The 25,714-nt window shown below is 35.7% G+C and overlaps 1 protein-coding gene across 3 annotated transcripts in view; it reads right to left on the bottom strand.

The window, feature by feature from the left end:
* The window catches only part of LOC149776248 (uncharacterized), a 122,819-nt gene that overhangs the window by 38,491 nt on the left and 58,614 nt on the right, over positions 1 to 25,714 (bottom strand). For 2 of the 3 annotated variants that reach the window (XR_016416264.1, XM_089942660.1), the window contains exon 2: positions 1,101 to 1,457. Coding sequence is in view for 2 of the 3 variants with exons in the window: in XM_089942660.1 (XP_089798786.1) it covers positions 1,101 to 1,419 (319 nt within the window). In the remaining variant the exon portion in view is untranslated. Of the gene's footprint in view, positions 1 to 1,100; positions 1,458 to 4,026; positions 4,284 to 25,714 lie in introns of those variants that run through there. The other variant, XM_089942662.1, reaches the window with a different exon arrangement.

Genomic DNA, 25,714 nt, shown 5'->3' with positions numbered 1-25,714 from the left:
CTTATGTCATGGCATTAGCTTGGGCGACCAGCTGCTTGATCTTGACAGTGAGCATGACTGCCCTGGTGTCGTTCCTAAGAATCAGCTGATCAGCTATAACCTTAACAATATTGTCCTACTTACCTGGTAAGGATTCTCCAGCTGCTGCCAACACATGCTAACCTTCAGGCCAACAAACCTATGCCATCCTGTGCATCAGGCACCATGACATTATCTAACACCAAAGTGTCTGCTTTGAGTCTGTACTATTCTGGCATAGTGGTGTAATAGCCTTTCATAATCAAGTCGGTTCTGCCCTGCCCTGCCACTGTATAAAGACTATCAGCTCACCCATTAAGCCGCTTGTCTGTCAAATTGCTTATACTATTCTGCGTGACTTGGGACATAGATTCTACCCAGCGCCACGAAGCCAGAATGGGCAGATCGATCCTGAGCCTAGGAGCTGGAACTGGAGGCCTAAACTTTCTATTATTTTTAAGTGTCTTGCCATGGTGTTACCTCCATGTCACTTTCTGATGATGTACTCTCAAACCAAAACCAAATTTTCCAGCATGGCAAGATTGTACATTCTTTTCCTGCTCTTTCTAGCATAAGCATAACAGAATATATCCATGCAGATTTCTTCACATACTCAACTGGTTCCCAGTTGTAGCCAAGCATACCTATTCTTGCAAATAAACACCATTCTCAAACTGTATACTACCTGACCTATATTTTTTTAAATTATTAAATCCAGTCTGAGCTAGTCGGGATCTTAAAACAGCAGTTCAAAGGTTTCCAGAGACTTTTAAGTCCTTTCCTATCCCAGTGGTGGTGGGGGGTAACAGAAGGCAGGGCAATGTATTCCAACTGCCTCATTGTTAGAATCATAATTTGCTGCTACGTTGCAAAACATATCCAGACCATATCCATATGATCACAACAAGTTGAACCAAATTTAAACCAAAGTAATTGTAATAATTAATTTAATAAGTTGTGCTCTGACAAAAAGCAAAACTTCCATTTCTGTCATAGCAAGTATTGTAAAAGAAAACAGCAACCTGCTTGTAAAAAAATTTCATTCATGGTCTCCATGTTGCACTACTCTTTCTAATACTAACCATGTCTATGGGTTTTCTTTATTTCTTCCAATTCTGACTTAAATCTGTCTAAGTAAATCATGTTCTGAAGTCTTTCAATCTTCAACACCTTAATATTCTCTCTTGAAAAGTCTGCAGAAATTTTTTCATACTCCAACTGGCCAGGTTTCAGTTGAACCAGTATAAATGGTTGTGAGTCTCCAACTTTACACCAGTTTACTGGAATTCCATCACTGTCAAAAGGAGCAGGAAGCAGCTCTGTATTATCCTCATTGCCATTATCATCGCTGACTAGAGAACTCTGTCTCTTGTATACTTTTTCTTCCATTGCTCTAAACATCCAATCTTTTCAATATCCAGTTATGTTTATTTCCTCAACTGCAAAAAGAAAGAATAAAAATAGTTTATTGAAAACAGTGATTTATTGTACATACATATCTATACATATATTCTACAGGCTCACCATGCCTAAAACACTATATGTAAGCAAACTATAATGGATTCCTCAACAGTTTTTGTCCTGAAATTACTAACATCATTAGAAAGGGGGAGCAATGAATTATACTCTTTCTATGCATTGAAGTAGCTGTCGACATTCACTTAAGATGCTATATGTCTCTCACAGGGCGTTTCTGACGTGTGTGTGTATATATATATGATATATATATATTGTAACAGATTGGGGGCGGGTATGGGCTAACTTGTGTAAACGTAATAATAAATTGCAAGAATGCTCAAAGTCAGGACCTTTTTTATTTTTGACTATGAAATTGTGGTAAGATGCTTAGTACAAGAAATATGACTAAAACATGAATGTGTGTGTTTGCTTACGTGTGACGTATGCAATACACAAATGTTATAATATGCTGGCCTTCATAACCTTAACATAATCACTCAGCGAGAAATGGACGACCCACGGAGTATTTTGAAAGTTAACCCTAAATTCTTAGTGTGGCGGGAGATAGCTGCTTATTTATGTGGCACCATATTACTTTTATATTAAGCGTGACTCAATAGCAGTGAATTGAATTTGTTTGAATTGAATTGATTCCTATTGTTGTACTATATATAATTCCAGTCTACTTTTGAGAATAAAGAAATTAAAATTTGTAGACTTGTCTTATTTTTATAAGTATCTGTGAGCTTTTTAACGCCATCCAATAAAGTTGTAATTATAACTACCTCAATGGTGGAGCGATATTGATTAAAGCGCTGATGTTGACAGCTCTCTCTCGAATTTCGAATTTCACTCGTATTTATACTCTTTGGAAAGTAGTCATGTGATGTAAACATAACCAATCATTGCTTATCCGGGACGCCGAACAGGTCTGGTGGTGCCAAACAGATACTCTACAACCAGCAACACAAACTGAGGGTTAATATACAATTTAACTATCATCACTTGTCCGTTCACACTCTGTCATTAGCAAATATATCAACATTACGTATTTTGTCGTGTCCGCCAAACATCAACGTACTTGATATCGTAACCAAGAAAGTTAAGCTTGGGTGAAGAGTACACAACTACCAATGAATGCTGATAACATTGAAAATATATTGACCAGCATAAAAACGAAGAATACACCATTAAATATTCAAAACATACTTATTCTAGTATAAAAGAAGGCCAGCATTTACAATCAACAAGTGAAATTTAATTTTTAAAAAATGCACTTGACAAATTTAGTGTGTGGAACCGGTCATGTGATCTAGTGTCGGCCATCTTGCCTGCAGACGTATTTTCGTGATGTCAGCTGTTGGAATAGAGCTCAGTGCTATTCAAATGATGAGTTGTCATGGGAATTTAAGGGTGATAAACATATTTCTTGGTATGACAAATTCATATGAAATAAGATTCCAGAAGATTTTGTGAGTATTTAACGATGTGCGAGGTTGAATTTCATGACGCATGTTACCACATGACCGGCAATCACAGTTGACATAAACATGAACGGTTTAATACAGATATCAAGGTAAGTCGTGATCTATACACTTCTGATACATTACAGTGTTTAAATTCATTCTTTCAGCAGTTTATATGTTCATTGACATGAACAGCATGTTAAATTTATGACATAGAAAAACCACACTTCCCATCCATCCTATTACAGCTTTAGAGCCCCAGGTCTATTACAATATATATATATATATATATATATATATATATATATATATATATATAATAGAAAAGGATATTATATCCAATTATGTGATGTGCATTTCACGCTGTACAAAATGTACATTTCTCAACTGTAATGTAAATTACAGAATAATTACTATCCAGTATTTGCAACCAATGAAAAATATTTATCATACATCCAAAGTTCTGACATGAATAATGTAAGCGAACAACAACAGCAAGGAAAAAAATAGTTCATTAAATATGATATAGTATGACTGGATAATAAATAAAAGGATAGATAAGGTATGATTAAATTAAAATATAATGTATTTCATTACAGTAATATCAAATGTAACAAGATAACGGGGTGGGATTTTGGATTTACAACAGAGCACTTTTGATGGTGATACAAATACAATGTTTAATGACGAATGACCTGAATGAGAAAAGAATTATGATTAATAAGTGCATATAATATCCAAATATTGGATATTGATCCAATATTTGGATATTATATGCACTTATTAATCATAATCCACACAAAATAAATAATAAAAATACAAATAAATGACCTTACACAGTACAAGGACGAGGGGTGAATGATTCACAATGATTTCACAACGAAAGAATGACGTGTTTTACTCAAATAGTTAAACTGTGGTATTTTACTCGTATAGTAAAAATGTATTCACTCAAATAGTGAAGATGATGAAAACAAAGGGACAGATGTACAAAATATCTTTACAGTCCCAAAAACACACTGGGTATTACAAAACCCCAACAACTGGCCAACGGCTGAAAGATTATATGTATGGATTTACACACTACGTCACCAGCACACTGGTCAATCAAGCAGTCTGTATTCCAGGTTGGTAAATCAAGCAATCAGCGCCCACCAATCTCGGTCAGCAACACTCGATCACCTGCTACTCGACCAGCAACACTGTTCACTCAGTTTTACAGCTGCTATGATTAGCTTCTGTGGTTAACTCTGTAGCTGGTACCACGTCGACTCTGATCACTCTGATAACTCTGATCAATCTGGTCACTCCGATCACTCTGGTAAGCTGAAAAAACATCTAACACCAAGTACTATGATGACACAGGCATATACGATAAAATTTAATGATGTTATATATGGTAAGCTACACAGATTATATTATTGGCATAATAATTACAAAACAATACACAAGTTCAGAAGTGAACCTAATTTTGCCCAACAAGAATCCTATGGTACTAAACGTTTCTTAAAAATGCAACTTTATATATTGCTAATATGAATTTCTTGCTAAGTCACAAACAAATAGAAAATATTTGCATGATACTACGTAAGCCGAAGCTACATAGAAAATATAAAAAAATAAACGTGGTAGTACAATAGTTATAACCTATATACAAGAAATTAATAACTCACATACCTCTACAGCTGAAGATGTGCAAGTCCTTAAAGTATACCGCTCACTGACAAGACGTTCCGTAATGTAAAGATTTAGCCTTATGGTGAGGTATTTATACACAGATGATGCCACAATACATTGTCTGTGCGCTAGAAGTATTTGGTTTTTCCCATCAAAAGTGATTTGCACTAGAGGCATAGGATGAACCAAACTCACTATTTTAAGTACATGTATTTAATAAATAAAAGGATTTATACAATTCCGTGACAATACCTCCCCCTTTAAAAAAAGTGGCAACACTTTTAGAAAAATCAGGGAATGTGAACATAAACAATTATTAAAACATTCAATTTTGAATAATGAATGAAAATGATCTGCTAATTATACCATACTTAAAAAATCTGCATCAACATTTTCTGACCCTCGAATTGCCTCAGTTTGGAAACTATACGGTTGCAAAGACAATGCAAATTCATCAATCTTGCATTGGTGACCTTTGCCTTGTTCAAGTATAAGAGCGGCTAATGGTCTGTTTGTAAGGTAAACTCCCTCCCGAAAAGGTATTATGGAATTTTCCTATCCCCTATACTAAGGCTAGGCACTCCTTCTCAATCATGGAGTAGTCTTGCTCCCTAGGGAGCAATTTCCTACTTACATAAGCAATAGGCAATTTCATCCCCTCTTGTTCCTGTAGCAAAACAGCCCCAAGACCCGTATCAGACACATCAGTCCTCAGCACAAAAGTTTTGTTCAATTCTGGCAACTTTAAGATTGATGCACTTATCAGTTTCTGTTTTAAAACGTTAAATGCTTTTTCTTGGCACACACCCCAGGGAACATTGTTTGGTTGCCCTTTCCTAGTCAAATCTGTTAATGGGCTGGCTATAGCCACAAAATTTGGGACAAATTTCCTGCAAAAACCCAATCAAACCTAGGAAAGATCTTACTTGTTTCTTAGTGTCTGGTCTAGGTGCATCTCTGATTGCTCCTATTTTGTTTGGGTGAGGTTTCAACTGGCCTAGTCCACTTACAAGATGTCCCAAACATTCTAGGTTAAAATACATTATACTACATTTGGTGGGCCTAGCTGTAAGATTGGCAGTGTGAAATCTATCGAACAGATCCCTTAATACCGTAACAAGTTCATCCCAGGTATATGTATAAACAAAGATATCATCTACAAAACTCGATGTTTTCCATACCGTTTAACAGTTTGCGCATGAGACAAACACATGACGAAATTAATAACTCACATACCTCTACAGGTGAATATGTGCAAGTCCTTAAAGTAGACCTCTTACTGACAAGATGTTCCGTAATGTAAAGATTTAGTCTTACGGTGAGGTATTTATGCACAGACGATGCCGCAATACATTGTGTGCGCTGGAAGTATTCGGTTCTTCCCATCAAAAGCACTTCACACGTGCAGCATAGGATGAACCGAAGTCACTATTTCAGAATCTTTGTACAATATACATAACTCACCCTCAGGTGATATTGTACACAAAAAACGAAAAAACGAGTACATGCATTTAATAAATAAAAGTATTTATACAATTCCGTGACACCAAAGATATTTGTATGTCTCGTACATCATCTAACAGTTTGAAAACATGTGATACATATTACTTAATTAAGAAGCCAGATTAAAAATTAATTCAAAGTTAAATTTGAATCATAACATTCAGGTCATAGTGTCATAATTATGCTAGCAGTTAATTGTCCTGTAGGGATGATCATTGAGGTAAATCTCCTTACCTGAACCTGTTTTACTATACAGGGTTCGTACAGACCATGAAAGTTTGTGAAATTTTAGGTGGCCATGTCATATTCATGAAAGTTTATGAAAAAATACTTTTTGTTGAAAGGTTTGTGCAAGTGTCTGAATTTTGGTGGAAACTGGAGTTTTTTCTTGTCATGTTTTGTTTTAATTTCAATTTTTTTTTTAATTATTGGAGTTCGTCGAAACATTAACATTTGTCTTCTCAGTAAGTGAACAAATGGAAGTAACTCATGAACCAGACATTTGTAGGATCACGCATGTATGTTCGATTCATCTTGCAACTGCCTTTTTCTGTGAAGACTTTTTCACTTTCTTCAGACTTACTGAAACATTATTAGAAGTGAAGATTTGATCCATAGATATGTCCCGTACAAAATAATTAGGCAGATTCCACCTGGAACTTAAGCAGACTCCAGGCGGAATCTGCCTAAAATGTTAAAAATCTGGTTAATACAAAGGCGGACATGGAAAATTTGAAAAGTCAAAGATGAATCCATCTAAGAGTCCGTCTAACTCTAAGATGGACTTTTGTCAAATTCTTTCTATAAATACATCTTTAGGCATAATTTTGGACTTGGTTGTTTTTCCACCCACCATCTAGGCGGAATGAAGAACTTAGTCATTTACATCATTTAAAGAAGGCATAATTAGGACTTGGCTTTTGTGTGTCTGTAAAGTTAAATGACTGAAAATATAGTGATATTTTGTGATTGTAATATCACTGACAGTTCAATAAAAATATCCATAAGATATAATAAAATTTATTGTTTCTGGTACAATTTGAATGATTTTCAGCAGCATTTAAAATTATTTCCTGTTTCTGATAGCTGTAAATTTTTATTGTTTATTTTGGGCACAATTTATAACTTCTTTCCACAGCTTTCCTTGTTAAATTTCTTTTTCAAATTTGTTGTTGTTGTTGTTGTATTTTTATTTAACTTCAATTGGATTTAACTGCCCTCGAACAAGTTTTCATCTTGTTTTCCGTTTTAAAACATAATTTCGCTTTACTCCTGACCTGAATTTCCTCGATATGGACCCATTTTTTAATATCGTCTCCGAAACTCTTTTTTGAATAATGCTCTATCCGGTCCCATTCCACAACGAGCTTTCAAATAAGTATTTGTTCCGTTTATTATTTAACAGAGGATCGTTGTATAAAGCTTTCTGATTGGTCAACATTTTGTAATTGCCCAATGAATCGTCGCGTAACATAAACTGATGGGAAAGAGCATGTTTACTAAACATGGCGATTCGAATTTTCGAGCGGGACGAGAGATTGAATAACCATTTGAAAAATGTGCGGCAATGAGAATACCCTGAACGCAAATTTGATGGGAACATAACTGGTAAATCTGTATGAAAACTAAAAGCCAGGACAAGCATTTTGCTTTTTGTGCCATAAAGAGCTTTACAGTAGCGGCTAACGTGCTAAATAGGACAAGGAATTGAATCGGGACGATTTCGAAGTAATATACAACTCCAAACTGATTAACTTCAGAATTTAAGGAGGAACAACGTGTAGATCACTGGTGGGAATTGTTGCCAGATATCCATGTCTATCAAAGATAGTCATATCTTTGCGGAATTTTCTTGGCTGAAAAGTAGATTCTACTTTCAATCTCGTGAGGCAGTATTGTGTATATTATCAAAATATTCTTGGTGTGTTGGAATTCAGTGTAAAATAAGAGTTATTATACCATGATAAACGTTTTCGCGGCTGCTTTTGGAACAAGGACTAATTCGAGGGACCACAAAAGCATCATAGTTTGTGCAATCAAAAATCCAGTCTACAGTACAAGTGACATAAGGCAGGCTCCTAGCTTTTCTTCTTCTCATAATCAAATTGTCTCAAATGGATGCTTTTCTGTAATTTTGCATTATTTTCACGGTGGCTTTTTTCTATGCAGATTAATATTTTATATTTTATATATGTTAAATGTATTCACAGAATCCTGTGCATATGTTCCAGGCTTGATACTTTGATTTTTAAAACCACTTAATTATTTAGTGTCAGATACTTCATATCATGTTGTATATACTGTATATGTTGTACATCACAGATAGAAGGCCTCAAGGTAGATTACTTATGTAACTAATTGAATTACCTTCTTTAAATAAAGTCATTATTATTATTATTGTTTTTATTAGTATTAACTCCCATTTCTCTTGCCTTGGATGTCATATAATTACAACATCAGTATAATTGTTTTCATGCACACTTAAATATCACCTTGGTTAATAAAGTCATGTTTAATTCATATCCATTATTTCTTTGAAACCTGCTGAAATGTCTGAAACACTATAAAAAAAACGTCAGTAAAATACTATATAATGATCAAAATTTTAGTGAAATCTTACAAAAGTTTTAGTCAATTTTTTTTGAAACCTCACAAATATTTCAAAGAAATTTGAGTGAGACCTCAACATAATTTCATTGAAAGTTTTGGTCAAAATATGTGTGAAATCTCACCAAACTTTAAAGTGAAATGAATATTACTAAGTGATGCCATGTTGGATTAAATTTTGTATGCAAGAAAGAAAATGGCATTGCCCCTTAGGACAAGTAAAATCTAAATCTTATTTGATAATGTCTGTCAAAATAAAATTTATGATCCATTTTAAATATTACTGTGAATATTTATCATTGATTCCCAATAATATCTAAAAATCATTAGGCAGTTTAATACATAATAGAAATCTGAAGTATATTTTTTATGGTTTAGGCAGAAAATGCTTAAAAAACCCGTCCGAAATCTGCCTGGACATTTTCATTATTGGATGGGGTTTCTGCAGGTATTTCCATGTAATTAGGCAGAAATAAAGATTCCGCCTAGTAACAGTAATTTCAAGCAATATTCCAGCCTGAATCTGCCTAAAAGTGATAACAAGGGGAATCTAGGCTAAATAAGCAGAATAAACTAATTCTGCCTAGTAGGCGGAATAAACAAATTCCACCTAGTAATAGACGGACTAATTTGCATATTTCAGGCTGTATTCCACCCTGAACCCACCTAAAATTTATAATAAGTGGAATCTAGGCTTTAAGTGAAATCTGCTTTAAAATTCCACCTGGAATCTAGTTAAAGTCAGGGCGGAAGTTTTCGTACAGGGTAATTCAACACTTTAAATCTTTTGGACTTCTATCAATGAAGCAATGCCTGGAAAGTACTCTTTTCAAGCCAAATGGCATGAGAAGTCAAACTTCAAAGCATGTTAAATAAACATCCCAGTGGAAATGAACAAAAAGCAGTGTACAGAGTTGTATTTCCTGATACTTAAAAAATAAGTTGTATCTGTTTGTACCTGTGTTAAAAATATTTATCGATTTATTGCAGTACCATTTATGTTTAAGGGGTAAATTAATGCTTTACTATGTTCTCAGTGCCAATGTTTAGCACAGCATTTCTTAGTGCTTCTTAGTAGTGTTTAGAAATACCCCACACACCCCATGACCAGCCACTGACATCTATGTATTCTTTGGCATGACAATGTAAGAGGCAAACAAGACACAACACGTGTGTTAGACATAAATTATATCACTAAGCTTACCTTGCACAGAGGTTGTTGTCTGAACTATCTGCCCTTACACTCTTCCTCAATCCAATGCAACTGTGTTATAGAGGTCGGCACTATCTGAATATCGGTCCGATTAAACACACCAAACTGTCCCAAAACACTCACCTACCCAGTATGGGGCCGTCCATTTAGTAGGTACGCATGGAGGGGGGTAACCCAAATGCATACGCTTGCGTATGGGGGTGTGTGTCTACGGATAATGTACGTATGCATAGGAAACAAGGGTGGGTGTATGAAACCTCAATAATAATTTGTCTAATACATAACCTGTTCGTAAGGGTTCAGTTGGCATTTGAATTTTAGGACACTAGACAAACTGTTTAAAGTTATGCTGCTTATTTCTTTGATGCAGCCAGACATTCAATGTCGGTGGACTCTGTTTTATCAAACACGTTATTATTATTAATCTTTTATGGTTTCTGCGTGGACTAAATATAGGCCGTTCAGTAGAATTGGGGGGCGGAGGTGCGTCAAGCATACGTACGACGCAGGTAGGTGTGTGTGTGTGAAAAAGTATGCATGTGTACAGAGGGTGAATGGTCAAGCTTTGCCAGATTTTTGCGTACGTACTAAATGGATGGCCCCTACGCATATATACAATTAAATAAAGTCAAATAAAAAGTAATCAGTATAATGATGCATTGTATAATTATCGTTCAACATCAGTCGAGTTTTTACCCTTTTCGGTCATTGCCAAAGGAAAGGTCCCAAGACACCCCAGGACTCTTGTAAACACCCCAAGACACCTAAACTCATGTTTTACAGTTGAAATTCTTTATCACTTGACCGAAAATCATTCAATTTAATCTTTAATACCCTAAATTTCAAAAGATGTTTTAAGCTGACCTAGCCTACCACAGTGGCAAAGGGTTATCACTCGTGCATCTGATTCTTAATACTGAATAAGAGCGTTCTGTTACATATCGATGACTCACGAATAACACATGCACTGCAAAGTAATTGAATACTCATTTTATTTTCATTTATCGATATGTATCCAGGTCACACCACGAGGAGGCGCTGTTTCCATGGCCCATTTTTATTGATGTTCTTTTCTTTTTTCTTTTTGCTTGTTTGTTCTTTTTTTCTTCCATTTCTATTACATATTGAGTTCATTTCTCAATGTAGATTTTCCTTTTTGATACCACACAATCTCAAACAATATCTTAAACAACACAATCATAGCTTTTTTGTTCTTTTGTTCACGGGACGCCATAGCTTGTTCCAGTTTGCGTGCAATTCCTTTCACCGATTAATGAATGAAAACTTCCCATCTTTTGAGTGTATGAATTTTGAATTTTGCTATGTTAGAGTCCACAAGAAAATTTTGGAAGAGTTCGTTTTTATATTCTTCAGACTTGCAACGCCGGACTGCATCATGAACATGGTAGCTTTGTTCTTCATTAGTCAGTTGACAGTTTCCTGTGTCATGTAGAGAACTTTTATAATCCATAAAATGCAAGTCTGTAATGCCGTAAAGTTTGTTTATTAAATCTCAAGTATGTTTAGGGTTCAGGTCAACCGAAAAAAAAATATTATTGAGGGACTCTGCGTTGTTATTGGCCTAGTGTTTGTTTTCATTGTTCTGCCGATTCGGCTCAAACACGAATTTTCGCAGTCTTGGTTTTAGATTATTGATATAGTATTGTTTGAAGCTGTCAAACTTTTCTTTTATTAATTGCTCAAGTTTTTCAGAGCAGCTTTCAAACTCCATGGTATTGGCGTCCACGATACCTTTGCTACCAAACAGAGACCCGATGATTTTATCACACTCGACCATGTCAGTTCCTACCTTGTTTTGTAGGTAAAACTTAATATTGTCTTTGAGATGTTTTGTGCACAAATATCGTCTTGCAGAAGGGAACACGTATTTGATAGCCTTGGTCAGAGCTTTCTCGTCCGTGCCAAATTCCATATTCTCTGATATTCACGTTTCGATAGTCTCGACATCATTATCAAGTTATGTTGCCACATGTTCCAGGAATGCTTTGTACGAGTTAAACGACGCGTCTTTGTGCAGAAGTAGAGGACAAAGATAGGATACTCATTTTTATTTTTCATCACAACTCTGATTTTTGTACACCAACAATGTCACATAAAAGTTTCCAAGGCTGAATGTTCGGCTAATGCCAATCGGTTGGTTATTTGTGTTTGTTAAGAAGTGTTTCAGATCCTTTATTTGTTCTTTAGTGTAACAGATAATTGATGGCACTTGTAATTTGTTGTGCATCACAGTTTGTACATAAGGGTGTTCATTTAACATTCCCAACACACTGTATTGCCCTTTGCAGTATCCCATATTCCACAATGGTCATAAAATTCACTTTTTTTCAGTTCGAATCAACTTACATTCCTCTTGTTATCCACTAACAGAAAACAATTAGACTTATTACCTGGGGACACCTGACTGCTGTGTACGTATTCTTTTTTAGCTATCAGTTTGTATGCTTCATGACCAGAATGCCACTGTCCTGATATTGTTTCACGTTCATAGGAACAAGGAAATTGACTGGTTTGGCATCATTTTCAAGATTCACATCAGTGTTGTCACCATTCATTTCAGCTGACATAACATAGTAATCATCAGTGATTGGTTGATTGCTCTGTAGTCAATATTGATCAGTGGCAACAGTTTGCTGATTTACAATGCAATCATTATCTATTGCAAAACTGTTTATTGTCTCTGAAATGTCTTTGATGATGCTGACTTCTCGGTTCTGGTAATTTTAAAATCATTCTCCATGTTGTCCATCACTAAGAAAGAAAATTTCCACTTACTGCATATGATTGGTGTACTCATTTCGGGAGGCTGAAATTGTTCGTTGTTTGCATGACTGCCACTCTTCTTTGGAACCAAGACAAAATGATTGGCAGTCGTAATGGTACCACTCATTGGACCCATTCTGGTCCATAGTATGGTAAGCCGTGCATTGTTTTACATATCTTCTGTAGAAAACAATTTAGTTAACACTTTACAAGCTTTGTCCAACGAACCATTCATTCTAGGATACAGAGTCTGATCTGATTAACCTACTACGGCAAAAATGTCCATTATAGTCCATATTGATGAATATTCACCACCTATGCAGCATGAAATGAGGGATTCCTCACAGAAGGGAGAATAGTCCATTAACTGGTCGAAGTCAGATCGTGACTTGCAAGTTTCAGCATTACGTGACATTTCAATCGATGTGCGCAACCTCAGTTCTGGTGCAAAATCTTCACTCCCCGTCAAATCGATTGATAGAGTTGAAAAGGCAGTCGCCGTCGCCAGTAGATAGTGAAGGTACACAGAATGAAGACAAACCACATTTGTTCATAATTTCTTTTGCATTTCGTTCTATTTCAACAAAATCAGACGGGATGACCCGTTTTCCATAGAACTGAAAGTCCCTCTATTGTTGCTGTGAAGCGGAGACTGTCAACGCCGCAACGAGACACCTGTGCTAAGCGGCATAATCCTTGACTGCAGTTGTTAGTTGAAGTCCCCATCTCTAACGTTAAGCAGTTGTTGCATACATATGGTACTTTATCGTTTTGATAGAAGATATTAAATTGTTCTGCATATAACTGCTCACAATTGGAATGATTCCATTGTTTGCAAGAGTCGCAAAGTATGCAGTCAGACATATAATTTAACGATATGAACCACAGAGCCAAACTGCTGCTCTTTTTGTAGCATTAATTATGCGCTTTTTCAAAGGCATTGTACATTTCTGAATCTAGACTGAACTGATAAAGATTTTAGTATATGAACTGACAAGTAGATATATACTGCAATAAAATTATCGACACACCAGTTAAAGGCATGTTTATCATGAATTCATCTGAGCTAAGTATGCACTTTTTTCCGCGCAAGCAAACCAAACAAAAGAAACGCTTTTTATACAGATTAATTAATTTTGCAGCTCATTAATCAAGCGGATTAATGCCAGGATATCGTCCATTTTGTCCAATATCATCCTTTTGAGTTTCCCTTAATACATTAATTGGATTAAACTCCCCTGCAAGTCATCAATAACACTGTAGCCGTTAAGAATATTAAATTCAAGAGTCTAACAATTTGCCAAACAAATCACCTTTGATTTGCTATACATCTTGATACCATGATAATTGTAAAGGTCTCATAGACTACCTTAGCTTGGGGTGGGATGCTCCCAGTATTATCTTTAATTATTATAGAAGACCCACCCTGGCTCGTTTTTGTTAGAAATTGAAGTAGTGATAGAGATGCAAAGCTCCGAGCCACCAGTCAGTGATGCCGACAGTTATATTACTGAATACACAAAAGGTGGAATTGAAATAAACAACAAATTTAATGCCATTCAATAATAGATAGTCCTTCTTCAAATAAAATTCAATATTCAAAACCCTATCACTCGTCTTTCACTCGACCAAGTGACGGCCTATTTCATCATCTGACTTAGTGTGATAGATTTTCCTCCTGTCCTGTGTTTCTACTCATCTGTAGTATTTCTTGACTGGTACCCAGTACCCCTTCAGTCCAACGACCACGTGCTTCACCCTTCCACTTCCTCCACATCCGTTCTCTCCTTTTCTAGTCTCCCAGAGACTCGGGACCAACTGTACCAGGGTATTTCCCTTCTCTGTCTCCTACAGCTCCTCCGGTCCCTAAAAGCTTCCTGTCCGAACACGCACAAGGACATCAGTATATTCCTCTAGCTATCTCGTCTCACACTAAACAACAATCTATCATCAGATAAGCCATTACCTTCTTTGGTCACGCATTCGTGCACATCGAAATATCTATATTTTCTGGTATGGTATACACGGTATCAACTGCTTATCATGCATATATCAACAGATTTCATCACATCGGTATATATAGATTCTCAATCTTATTATACAGAACAATATCACATAATCAGACGCATTTCTGAACATTATACTTCTACAAAGTGTACACATATATCCACATATCCATGCGCTGATATATCCTTACACATTATACTCCCACAAAGTATACACAAATAGTCAAATACCCGTATTAACTGATGTTGCACACTGCAACCATTATACAAAGTTATAATTCAATTTAACATTTGCAAATCTAGAATATCACATGAATAAATGCACGAGGTTACTACGAATTAACCAAATAGCGAATTACAGTATTAATTCTTTACATAAACATTGCTTATATCTCAAAATATGCATGTAGATCAAACACTACAAATTAATCAAACCCTACAAATGGTAATTCTACGTACTAACGATTCTAGTAATGAAGTATACAAACTGCACATTATTAAAGTACAATTACCTTGCCATAATAGATTGCGACAATCGAGCAAATGAGTGACTGACCTGTCCGAAGCTCCTTGTAATTCCCAGAATAACAATGTGTCCCGCCAATTTCGAATGACGTCGGAGTAGCTTATAACTTCCTTATGTAATTCCCACAAGATGGTTTAGTGACTACTGACGTTTAGTTCCAAGACACTAGATTTAAACTTGCGATTCCAGTGGTGGTCACGCCTTGCTCAATTCCGAGTGTATGTTGATTCACCCATGGTCTACATAATTAGCAGACATTGCCCCCTCCCTGGCAGTCTGTCAAGGTTAGATTTACGACACCCACTTGATGTTCCTTTGAGCCCAATCCCGGCAATGTATGTCACTTACCTGTGAATTGCACGTAGCCAAATAAGGCGCCAGTAACAAGTTCATATGGCCATGTTATATACAACTGGCTTTCCACCCGTCCTTTTGATGTCGGCTTACACTATCGTAACATAAGCCGGATGGCCAGCTGTGTACACATCGCTTTGGCACTCATTGTTCGCAAGGCTGACACTCGCAACATGTATGAAGCGAACGATTAGCCTCAAGGTCTAGCATAATACATGTTGGAATCTGGCTATAGTTCCTTACTTATAACGTGGCAATAATTATTCCCTCCAATGCGCGAGGACACAACAAAAAATTTGATACTGATTAATGCTGTCAAACAAAAGTACTTTAATGTACTCCTTTAATTAATTATTTAATTGGCATATTGATTTCTTTGTCAAAATTACAAGTTCTAACAGGTTTTATAAACACAATAAAATAATTTAAAGAATATTATTGTAGCGCCCTTAGGATCTAATTATTCGGCGTACCCATCTTTGTCACAGAAAACGATTTTTTGTAAAACAAAAACTTTAAATGAATTACTGAAAAAATCATACTGATCATTTTTTTTATTTGATTTTTGTTTATTGTATATGTGTATACTGGGTAGGTGAGAGTATTTGGGACAGTCTTGGAGTCTCTTGGTCAAGTCTTTGGTTGTCTTGGGGTCTTGCATTTGGCGATGACCAAAAAGGGAAAAACTCTACTGATCTTACTAAAAAAATATGCAATACATAATTATACTGATTAATTTTTTATTCGATTCTTTTAATTCAGTGATTCTCAAAGTGTCTGCCGCGGTACACTAGTGTGCCGCGAGAGATTTGCAGGTGTGCCATGGGAGTTTTGAAAAATATTTAAAATTGCTAGCGTTTTGAAACCTTGAACATATCGAAAAATTAAATGGTAAATCAATGTCGCAAAAGTTAAAAAGTAACATATATAAAAACGCAGTCTCTGTCAGTATGTCATTCATTGGTTCCTTTCGTAACGCGAGACTTATGCGACATCTCGGGAGAACTCGATCACTCTAATTATAATAATGGTCTAATAATAAATGCATACAGCCCATTATACAATGTTCTCGAATTTTCCACGCTAAAAAAATAAATACACGACGTAACAAATCAGACCGCTACATTTGGCCGCTAAGGGTGGCAGCTATACAATGTTCTCGTATTTTCCACGCTAAAATAATAAATACACGACGTAACAAATCAGACCAAAAGCAATCAAAGTAATTCTGCCATTTGTGTCTTCGTGGTTTTGTGAGTTTGGATTTTCAGCATTGACTGAAATCAAATCGAAAACGAGAGAGAGACTTCTTAAAATCGACGATGAAATGCGAGCTTCTTTGTCGACTTTAGAGCCTCACTTCGATCTGATTTGCTCTCGAAAGCAGGCACATCCTTCACATTAAATTTAAAATTAAATATGTATGTAAAAAATAAGTTCTTCACCACTATTTTTAAAAAATCTTTTCAGGTGTGCCGTGAACATTTTTAAATCTATTTGGTGCGCCGCAAGACAAAAAAGTTTGAGAAACACTGTTTTAATTGTATATATGTATACTGGGTAGGTGAGAGTGTTTTGGGGCAGTCTTGGGGTCTCTTTGTGTTTTCATTCTGTAGTCTTTGGGTGTCTAGGGGGCCTTTCCTTTGACGATGACCGACAAGGGAAAAACTCCACGGATGTTACTCAATAATTATACAATGCATAATTATACTGAATACTGTTTTATTTGATTTTTTTTTTTAATTGTATATATGCATACCGGGTAGGTAAGAATGTTTTGGGACAGTCTCGGGGTCGCTTGGTGTAGTTTTTGGGTACTCTTGGGATCTTTCCATTGGTGATGACTGACAAGGTAAAAACAACTCTACTGGTGTTACTCAGTAATTGCACAATGCATAATTATACTGATTACTTTTTTTATTTGAATTTTTAAAAAATTGTATATATGTATAATGTTTATGTTGAAGAGCACCAACAAGGATAATGATGTAATGTGTTTACGTCTCGTTTATGGAAAAAAAATTACTAAATAATTTAAAAACAGACTATACGCCAGGTAATTTCTTGAGAATCACGTTCTAGCGGCAATTTGACATTTGGAATGCAGGCGATTTTGTACATTTGGGACAGTTTCTTGCAAAAATTGGAAACTTGGATTAAAATGCATAAGTGTTTTAAGGTATACATTTCCATCTTTTATGTAATGTTAATGTATTTATTTGTATGATTCTAAAAGATACATAGTAAATAGGAATTTCTGGGTTACAAGTTCAAGATGGTCATGAAGTGGTCTTCATGTTGACATTTAGAAATCATATTTTCATGTGCAGTTAGGGTAGAAATGTGGTATATTTTTGCACACTTTATGAATAGCACTGCCTTAATAAAAGGACGATCGTTCTTTCTTGATATAAATATTCGACCAAAAACAACACGTGATCCAATGTTTACAGGAATGTTGTATCATTGCGAAGAATTACCCGACGCGCAGAATTAGCCAACGTGGTGGTATGCATACCGGGTAGGTGAGAGTGCTGTGGGACAGTTTTGGGGTGTCTTAGTCCTACAATGTAAAACTTTGTTTTAACATACATGCCAACCCCTGGCTAGGAAAAAGTGTAATCCAAGTGGACAAAAAGAGTAATCCAAGCAGAAAAAGAGTAATCCACATATAACATGATAAAAATTCAATTTAGCATGTGTACATCATGATTTATTTACCTGTCTGGACTTTTAACATCAATTACTGCTTCAAGTTTTCATATATAACACTTTGAACTTTAAACAGCAACACTCATTTTGCATTTCAAAACATTTTGTACCAGCTAAGACTATAAATGTCTTGCAAACCAGTAGAGCACTAAGTGCTGGGTTATTAGAGCCCGGATCTAAATTCAGTTTTACTTTTGTTAATAATGCTAAACAGTCTCTCAAACAATCAGCATTAGAATGGTAAAGAACCAATATTCCTTTTATAACCTGACAAAGAACTGAAAATTTATATATTCCAGTTATTGGGTCTTTTAGCTGGCAAAAAAGAGGAAAAATTCCGGTTACTAGAAACATCGAAATACACATGTATTTACATGTTCTCTCTGTATACATTGGTTTCCACACACAAATTAGTATTTGTTTTTGTTTGAATAATAGCATAAAGAAAAATAAAATATGATTTATGTGATTTTGATACGAATTATTTACTTGTTCCTAGTTAAGGAGGCGCTCACCAGTTAATATGTACTTTTGAGAGAGTGACGTATGTAAGGTGAAGTAGTTCGCATTTAAAACATGCACAATGGAGAGAATGTTGGCATACCTCTATGCTACATTAATGTAATGTGGATGATATTTCTTTTGGATATTGTACTTTTGGAAATTTTACATGATTTAGGCACACTGCTAACTAAAATGACTGCTCCCTTGTGTTAAAAAATCAGCCTGAATTAGTCTAAAGTACACTATACATAGCAGCTATTAAAATAGGGAAAATGAATTTTGCCAGACTAGACAATACCAGCTTCTGAAAGTGCATTGAATGAATTACCAAATATATAAAATGTAAAAAAAAGTTATCGGCTCTTTTTTATACAATTTACCTCTGAAGTTCAGGAAGTGAAAATAACCAAGTAGAGCTAGCACTTTTTTGAAAGATGCACATCTGAAGTAAGGCCAAGCTGTATACTCTATAACCCGTAGTACACCCATCAATCATACACCAAAATAAAGGGAATTAAAACTTCTTTGCATTATACCTAAGATATACAAGGTCTTTTTTAAATAGCCAGTATAATCAGTGAAGAAAGCCGGGGAAATTCTTTTTCTTTAAAATCCTAACCTTTATGCAAAATACTAAACTGTAGAGCGCCACCTAAAGCGCGCGTCAATTGGTCATACTTTATTGGACAGGTTAATCGTTCCAAAACGGAGATGGTATGATAACGACTGATCGTTCCGGAACGAATTTAATCTCCGGAACGGACGGTGTAATTAGGCTTAATTCATATTGTTTCAAGTCGCTTAATTAATGTTCTAATTGACTGCACTGCACACACATTTATTGTTCTCCCTTTGACCTCATTTCTTATTCCAGTTAAGAAAAAAAATCTGTTTTTGTAAGTCGCTTAATTCGGAACGGACATTGAAAGTCGGCTTAATTCATCTTTTAAGTCACTTAATTCATTTTCGAATTGACTGCACACACTTTATTGTCATCCCTTTGAACCCATTTCTTACTCAAGTTAAAGCCAAATGTCGCGCACATTAAAGAAAAGGCACCCTTTTGCTCAGCGTTGTCATTATTCGTTAATTGCGCACTTAAAGAAATCATGCCCGACTTTGATTATGGATACATATCACAACTGACAAGTAATAGTTTTGATATAAAAGCGTTATACAATATTGATATTATCACATACACAACAAGGATGGATCAAAATCAATGTGTTATTTGTTTCAGTGAATGTAAAACTGACGCTTTACAATGCCCACTATCTATGATGTTATATGTAATAGCAATAGAAATACTAAGTATAAAAATAAGACTTAATACAAGGATTGAAGGCATAAAAGTTCCAAACATAAAAGACGAAATAAAGATGTTACAACACGCCGATGATTGTACAAACTTCATAAAAGACCCTAATTCCTATAAATACTTGATACAGGAATTTGAAAAATTTGGAAAAGCCTCGGGGTCAAAAATCAACCATGAAAAAACAGAAATACTAAAAATAGGAAACTGGAGGGGAATTCACTCTGGATTACCACCCCCACCCACCCCACCCCCCAATCAGATCAAGGAGAAAATCAAAGCACTAGGTAACTAGGTATATATTTCGGAAAAGGAGAAGAGCAAGCAAACTGTAAGGAAATGAAAGAAAAAATATACAAACATGTGAACATCTGGGCACTTACGCCACTCTGCCTCATGGAACGGGCCCAACTGACCAAAGCATACATATATACAAATATTAATTATATACTAAAGTCAAACGACATTAATAATACAATATTGCAAAAAATTGATAAACCCATCATTAACTATATTTGGGATTTTAAAACACATTATGTAAAAAAAAGAAACTTTATATAAAGCAAGGGAAAAAGGAGGACTAGCAATACCAAATCCAATGTTAATTAAGCATGCTAATATTCTAAATAGATTTTAAAAAATACAAACAGAGCCAGAATACCCGTGGGAAGGGATATATGTATATTGGTTTGGGTTTTTTATGAGAAACAGAAGAGACATCTATCAAAATAATAAACTTGTAAAAAAAACTAGAAGTACCTAGAAGATTTAGATATATTAACGAACTACTACAGGTGTATAGAGATAATAAAGAGCTATGGGAATTAGATGATAAACTTACATACAAATGGATAAGGGAAATAACTACAAAAAAGTAGAAAAATAAAGTAGAAGAAGATAAGCTATATATTAATTGGGAAAGAGCATGTGGGCACGGGGTTAAACTATGCTCCCTTAAAATACAAGGCCTCTGCTTCAAATACATGCATGATGCATGGTTGACGGGAGAGGTTGCAGTGTGACGGCATATGGTCCGAGTACCGCCAAATTGTCCACTGTGTAAAAAAAAAAAGCTATTTTTAGCAAACATCATGTTATCACTTAGTGCGAGAAACGATAGAGAAAATGAGTAAGAACGACAGATATAGAAAAGAAAACTTACTATACTTAGATGGGAGATTTGACAAAGAAACACTATATAAAATAACTGACTGTATTGTAGACACAATGAAAGCCTGTGGCCAGATCATAGTGATAGGGAAATAAAAATAATAAAAAAATTAATTTATAAAAAAAATTTCACTTTTTTAATTTCAATCGCAATTTAAATTTCAAACATTTAACAAGCAAATATAAAAATCTCCCAGTCATATAACTTCCTAAAACTAAATATTTGTAGAACTATCCCACACATAAATTGTTATTATGACTCTCAAATCTTCCAGTCATATAACTTCCTAAACCTAAAGATTTTTTTTTCTTCATCATTCTCTCATTCTTAATGGGTATAGGAAATGAGAAAAACAGGGAGGGACAGGGATCCCTAATGGGGGAAGTACGAGATAATGAAGTCACGGGGATACGTCACATGGCGCTACGCGAAGTGAACAGGCCCGTGAAAGAGTTTTGGTAATATCCCCAGGTGGGAAACTCAGGCGTACAACACAAAGAAATAACTACTCGTATATACTCGAGACCTAATTCACTCTGTCTCTGTTACACAGCTCCCGTACTGTGTATCTATCCCCATTTAGCGGGAAATAAATATAAAAATTACCTTTTGGGGTCTTTTTGGAACATAATCTTAAATAAATAAAGGCGGACTAACTCGAGCACGGAGAAATACAGTAAATAAAGAAAGTGTGGACCCCTGCTCGAGCCCAACCGACCTAATCATATTAATTTAAGTGAAGAACGACACAGACCAACACACACATAAAACAATAGCTTCTTATTTCTTTCAAAACCAATAGCTCACCGGTTCTTCGCCAAATTCCAAATTTGAAATAAATATAACCATTAATAAAATATAAGATTGTGAGACAACTGGGATAAAATTAGAAATAAATGGTTATCCCTACAAAGAAATCTATATATAGCACACATACATATAGCAATATACACATAGCAAACACGGGATATGGTGACCTCTAGCTAAGGTCAACTAGAAAATCAGGAATGGGACTTTGAGTAAGGTGATAGAAACCAAGTCAGAAGAATCACCCTGTAGAAAACACTAGGAAATCCAACAAATACCCCGTCAAAAATTATCTTAAAATAAATCTTTTATCGGAATTCTTTTATTAAAAAAAAAAACATACAACATACCTGGGGGAAAACACATACATATAAACACTTTCCTTTTTTTGGACAAGTGGGGGGGGGGGGCATCTGTCTCGTGCCCCCCCCCCCCCCCCCCCAAGTAAAACTGACGCTTTGCAATGCACAAATTGCCGACAATGGGTCCACAGTGATTGTATTCCCATGAGTGCAAAAGACTTGAGATCATGGTCCCGCGACTACTTGGAGTTTCTCTGCACGACGTGTTCTTTCAATGGAGATGTATATGATGCTGGACAAGCCTTACAAAGGTAACACAAATCTATGTTCTCTCTATAGATAGATAAATAAATACCTTGATGAATGACATGGTTTGTCAGTATTATTCTTTAAATAAATATTTTGATCTTGATATTCAAAGAATTAAATAAGATTCTATTCGTGCCGCTTTTCTCGTTGAAATGAATGTACATGTTTGCGACAATTACATACTTTTCTTGTATCTCTCTATGTATCCATCTATATATTCTGTCCATTCAATACATTATTAATGTTATATTCTTTTGAATTGATTGACTTACTCATTTCAAAGCGTACTTCAGTAGAGAAAAAGAAATCACTTAATGTTATTATTGTCTTCGCAAAACTTCGCGAGGACGACTAAAATATTGAATGTATTGATTTAAGTCACATATTAATGTAGTTCCTATTCTTTGTTTATATTTGCTCTTGCTATTTGGGGAGAGAGTACTCTAATATGTTCATGCTTTCTACTAAATCCCCGTTTATAATTGCAGTTGACAAAGTTTCTTAAAATAAATTATTTAATCTATATGTACCTAACCTATATCTGGCCATTCTTGCCCTCTGGTCATACTTAATGCTTTAATCTACCTTTCTCGATTTGTCCTGCACACGTTCTATTATTCATTTTTAATTGACCGCACACCCTTTATTGTCTTCCCCGTGATCCCATTTCTTATTCAAACTAAGATAACAATGTCGAGCACATTAACGAAATGGCCCCGATTTTGATAGCGGATGTGGTTATGCATACGTCAGTTATAAGATAAAGCAAACATGAATTTCACGTATATTTAAATGACACTAAAAATATATATCCAGGCTGCAGACAGCTTTCCACTGAAGAAAATGAATGCCCTGACCAATGCTGCAAAGTCAGAAAGTAAGCTTCCCATCACCTACGGGATTTTGATTCCAGAATCAGAGCACATGTCTACCAATAGAGAGAAAGATGCAGTTTCTGTGGAAATTTTAAAAATGTATAATCCATTAATTTTATGGGAACTTGTACCAATGTCAGTTTGTGGTGATGGTAACTGTTTATACAGACCAGTTTCTAGAGCACTGACTGGTTCAGAAAACTTTCACGAACTTCTGCGACTACGAGCTGCAATAGAACTGATATTGAATCCTATTTACTATGATGAAAAGTCCAACAGTTTTGTAGATCTGTGATAATCGCATTGTTGTTAGTGACTATTCAAAGCTTGTGAAAGACGCTATTGAGGCTGATTCCTACTCTGAAATGGCGCACATTTATGCAGTAAGTGCAAGCATCTCCAAACCCATTCGTTCTTATTATCCGCCACAGTTACAAGCCGAGTTTGCATCAGAAACTTTTAATCGTAAGGTTGTTGGAAGGGCAGTGAACCAATCCGCATCTCCCGCAGCATGCATAATGTGGACTTAAATGTCTGTCCCAGAAAGAACAAACGTGTTTATACCCAATCACTTTGTGCCTCTGTTATATGAAAACAAAGAGCATATGGTCATTGTAAATGTAGATGACTCATTAGATGACTCAGTGGATGTTATTTCTGTTAATTCTGACATGACGGCAAAACATCTTGCTAAATAAAGTATAAATAACATTCAGTCTCTAAAAACATTAATTAATAAATAACTTAAAGAGGTAATATCTAAAAACTTATAAATAACATAACGTAGGAAGCACACCCTAAACAACATAATAGCCTTGAAAATCTCTCTTCATACATGATTTCTACTAATAACCTCTATAAACAGCATAGAACACCCCCCCCCCTTTAGAACATTTTGAAGAAGAAAAAAAAAATCGCAAGAAACACCAGGCAAATGCAACAAGAAACCAGCGATGTAAAGCAAGCAGGACCGTTCCCGAGCTCTCCTTCCCACTAATGACAGCCAACCATTCAACTGTAGGGACCTTTATGGACCCACAGATTGAGGCCAAACTATCAGGGTTCCTTGAATCCATAAAAGCCTGGGGGAGGTGGCACCATCCCCTTCCCCAGGAACAACTAGCAGACTGCGGTGCAGTCAGAAAAAAGTGGCACATGCACAATTGTGCGCACGCCACTATAATTAAACTCAACAACAACAAAAAGCAAAACATGTTAGTAACGAGTCACATACTGATATAATCAACGACGTAACTTACATACACAGCGAGGTAAAAGACGGAAATGACACATACAAACATCCAGCAAAAGGCAGATTAGACCAGTGTCATCTTCTTGACACGGGAAAAGCAGTGGAATTTTGTTAAAATCAGAATCTAGCGTAGAATGCATTCCATGTGGTTTGAAAGAAAATGTATATTTCATTGTGAATAATGCGAAAAACCTCGAAAAGAGGTCGAATAATGGCAAAAGTTCTTTTTCAGACGACTGTGGTGTATGGGATACATCTGCTGGTGCATCCCCTAAATCCTAGTATTTGCTGTCTGACAATGGTAATCTGACCATGATTTTTTAAAAAAATGGGAAGTATTGTTTAAAAAGACAAGTCCAGCGGAAAACTGAGTATCGACCTTTTGATCCGCAACCTGGCAAAGATCAAGTTGTTGTGATCCACATGTACTATACTCAGTTAAAAAAAGGACAATATGTACAAAAAGAGGGTCACATGGCATGGGTAGGGGGGTCTGGCAAGTAATTTGTCACTGGTTGAATATGTAGGGAAATTTCCTGGGTTAACGCCGCATGGAAACTCGCGACAGACGACAGAGTATTTGCGGACTCCTGACCTTGTTTTTGACGAGATTACAGAAATGACTGGAAAAATGAACAGATAACAGACATTAGCAGCAGAGGGGGCGAATCGGACATTTTGTCCAATCGTTATTTTGCTTAATTATTACTTTCTGCACTCAACGATCTAGTGTTGTCAGCGCCTGGTAAAAAAAAAACGACGACGTCGTTGGGGGATCGTCCAAACGTCATTTGGTTTAATTAACACCTTCTGCGCGCCGATCCCCCAGCGTCGTCAGCGTCCGGTAAGCACATC

Source organism: Sinohyriopsis cumingii, chromosome 18 (genome assembly GCF_028554795.1).
Source record: "Sinohyriopsis cumingii isolate HCF-2022 chromosome 18, ASM2855479v2, whole genome shotgun sequence".
Lineage (NCBI taxonomy): Eukaryota > Metazoa > Mollusca > Bivalvia > Unionida > Unionidae > Sinohyriopsis > Sinohyriopsis cumingii.
Note: the sequence above shows the minus strand (reverse complement) of the source record. Positions and strands in the feature narration are given on the sequence as shown.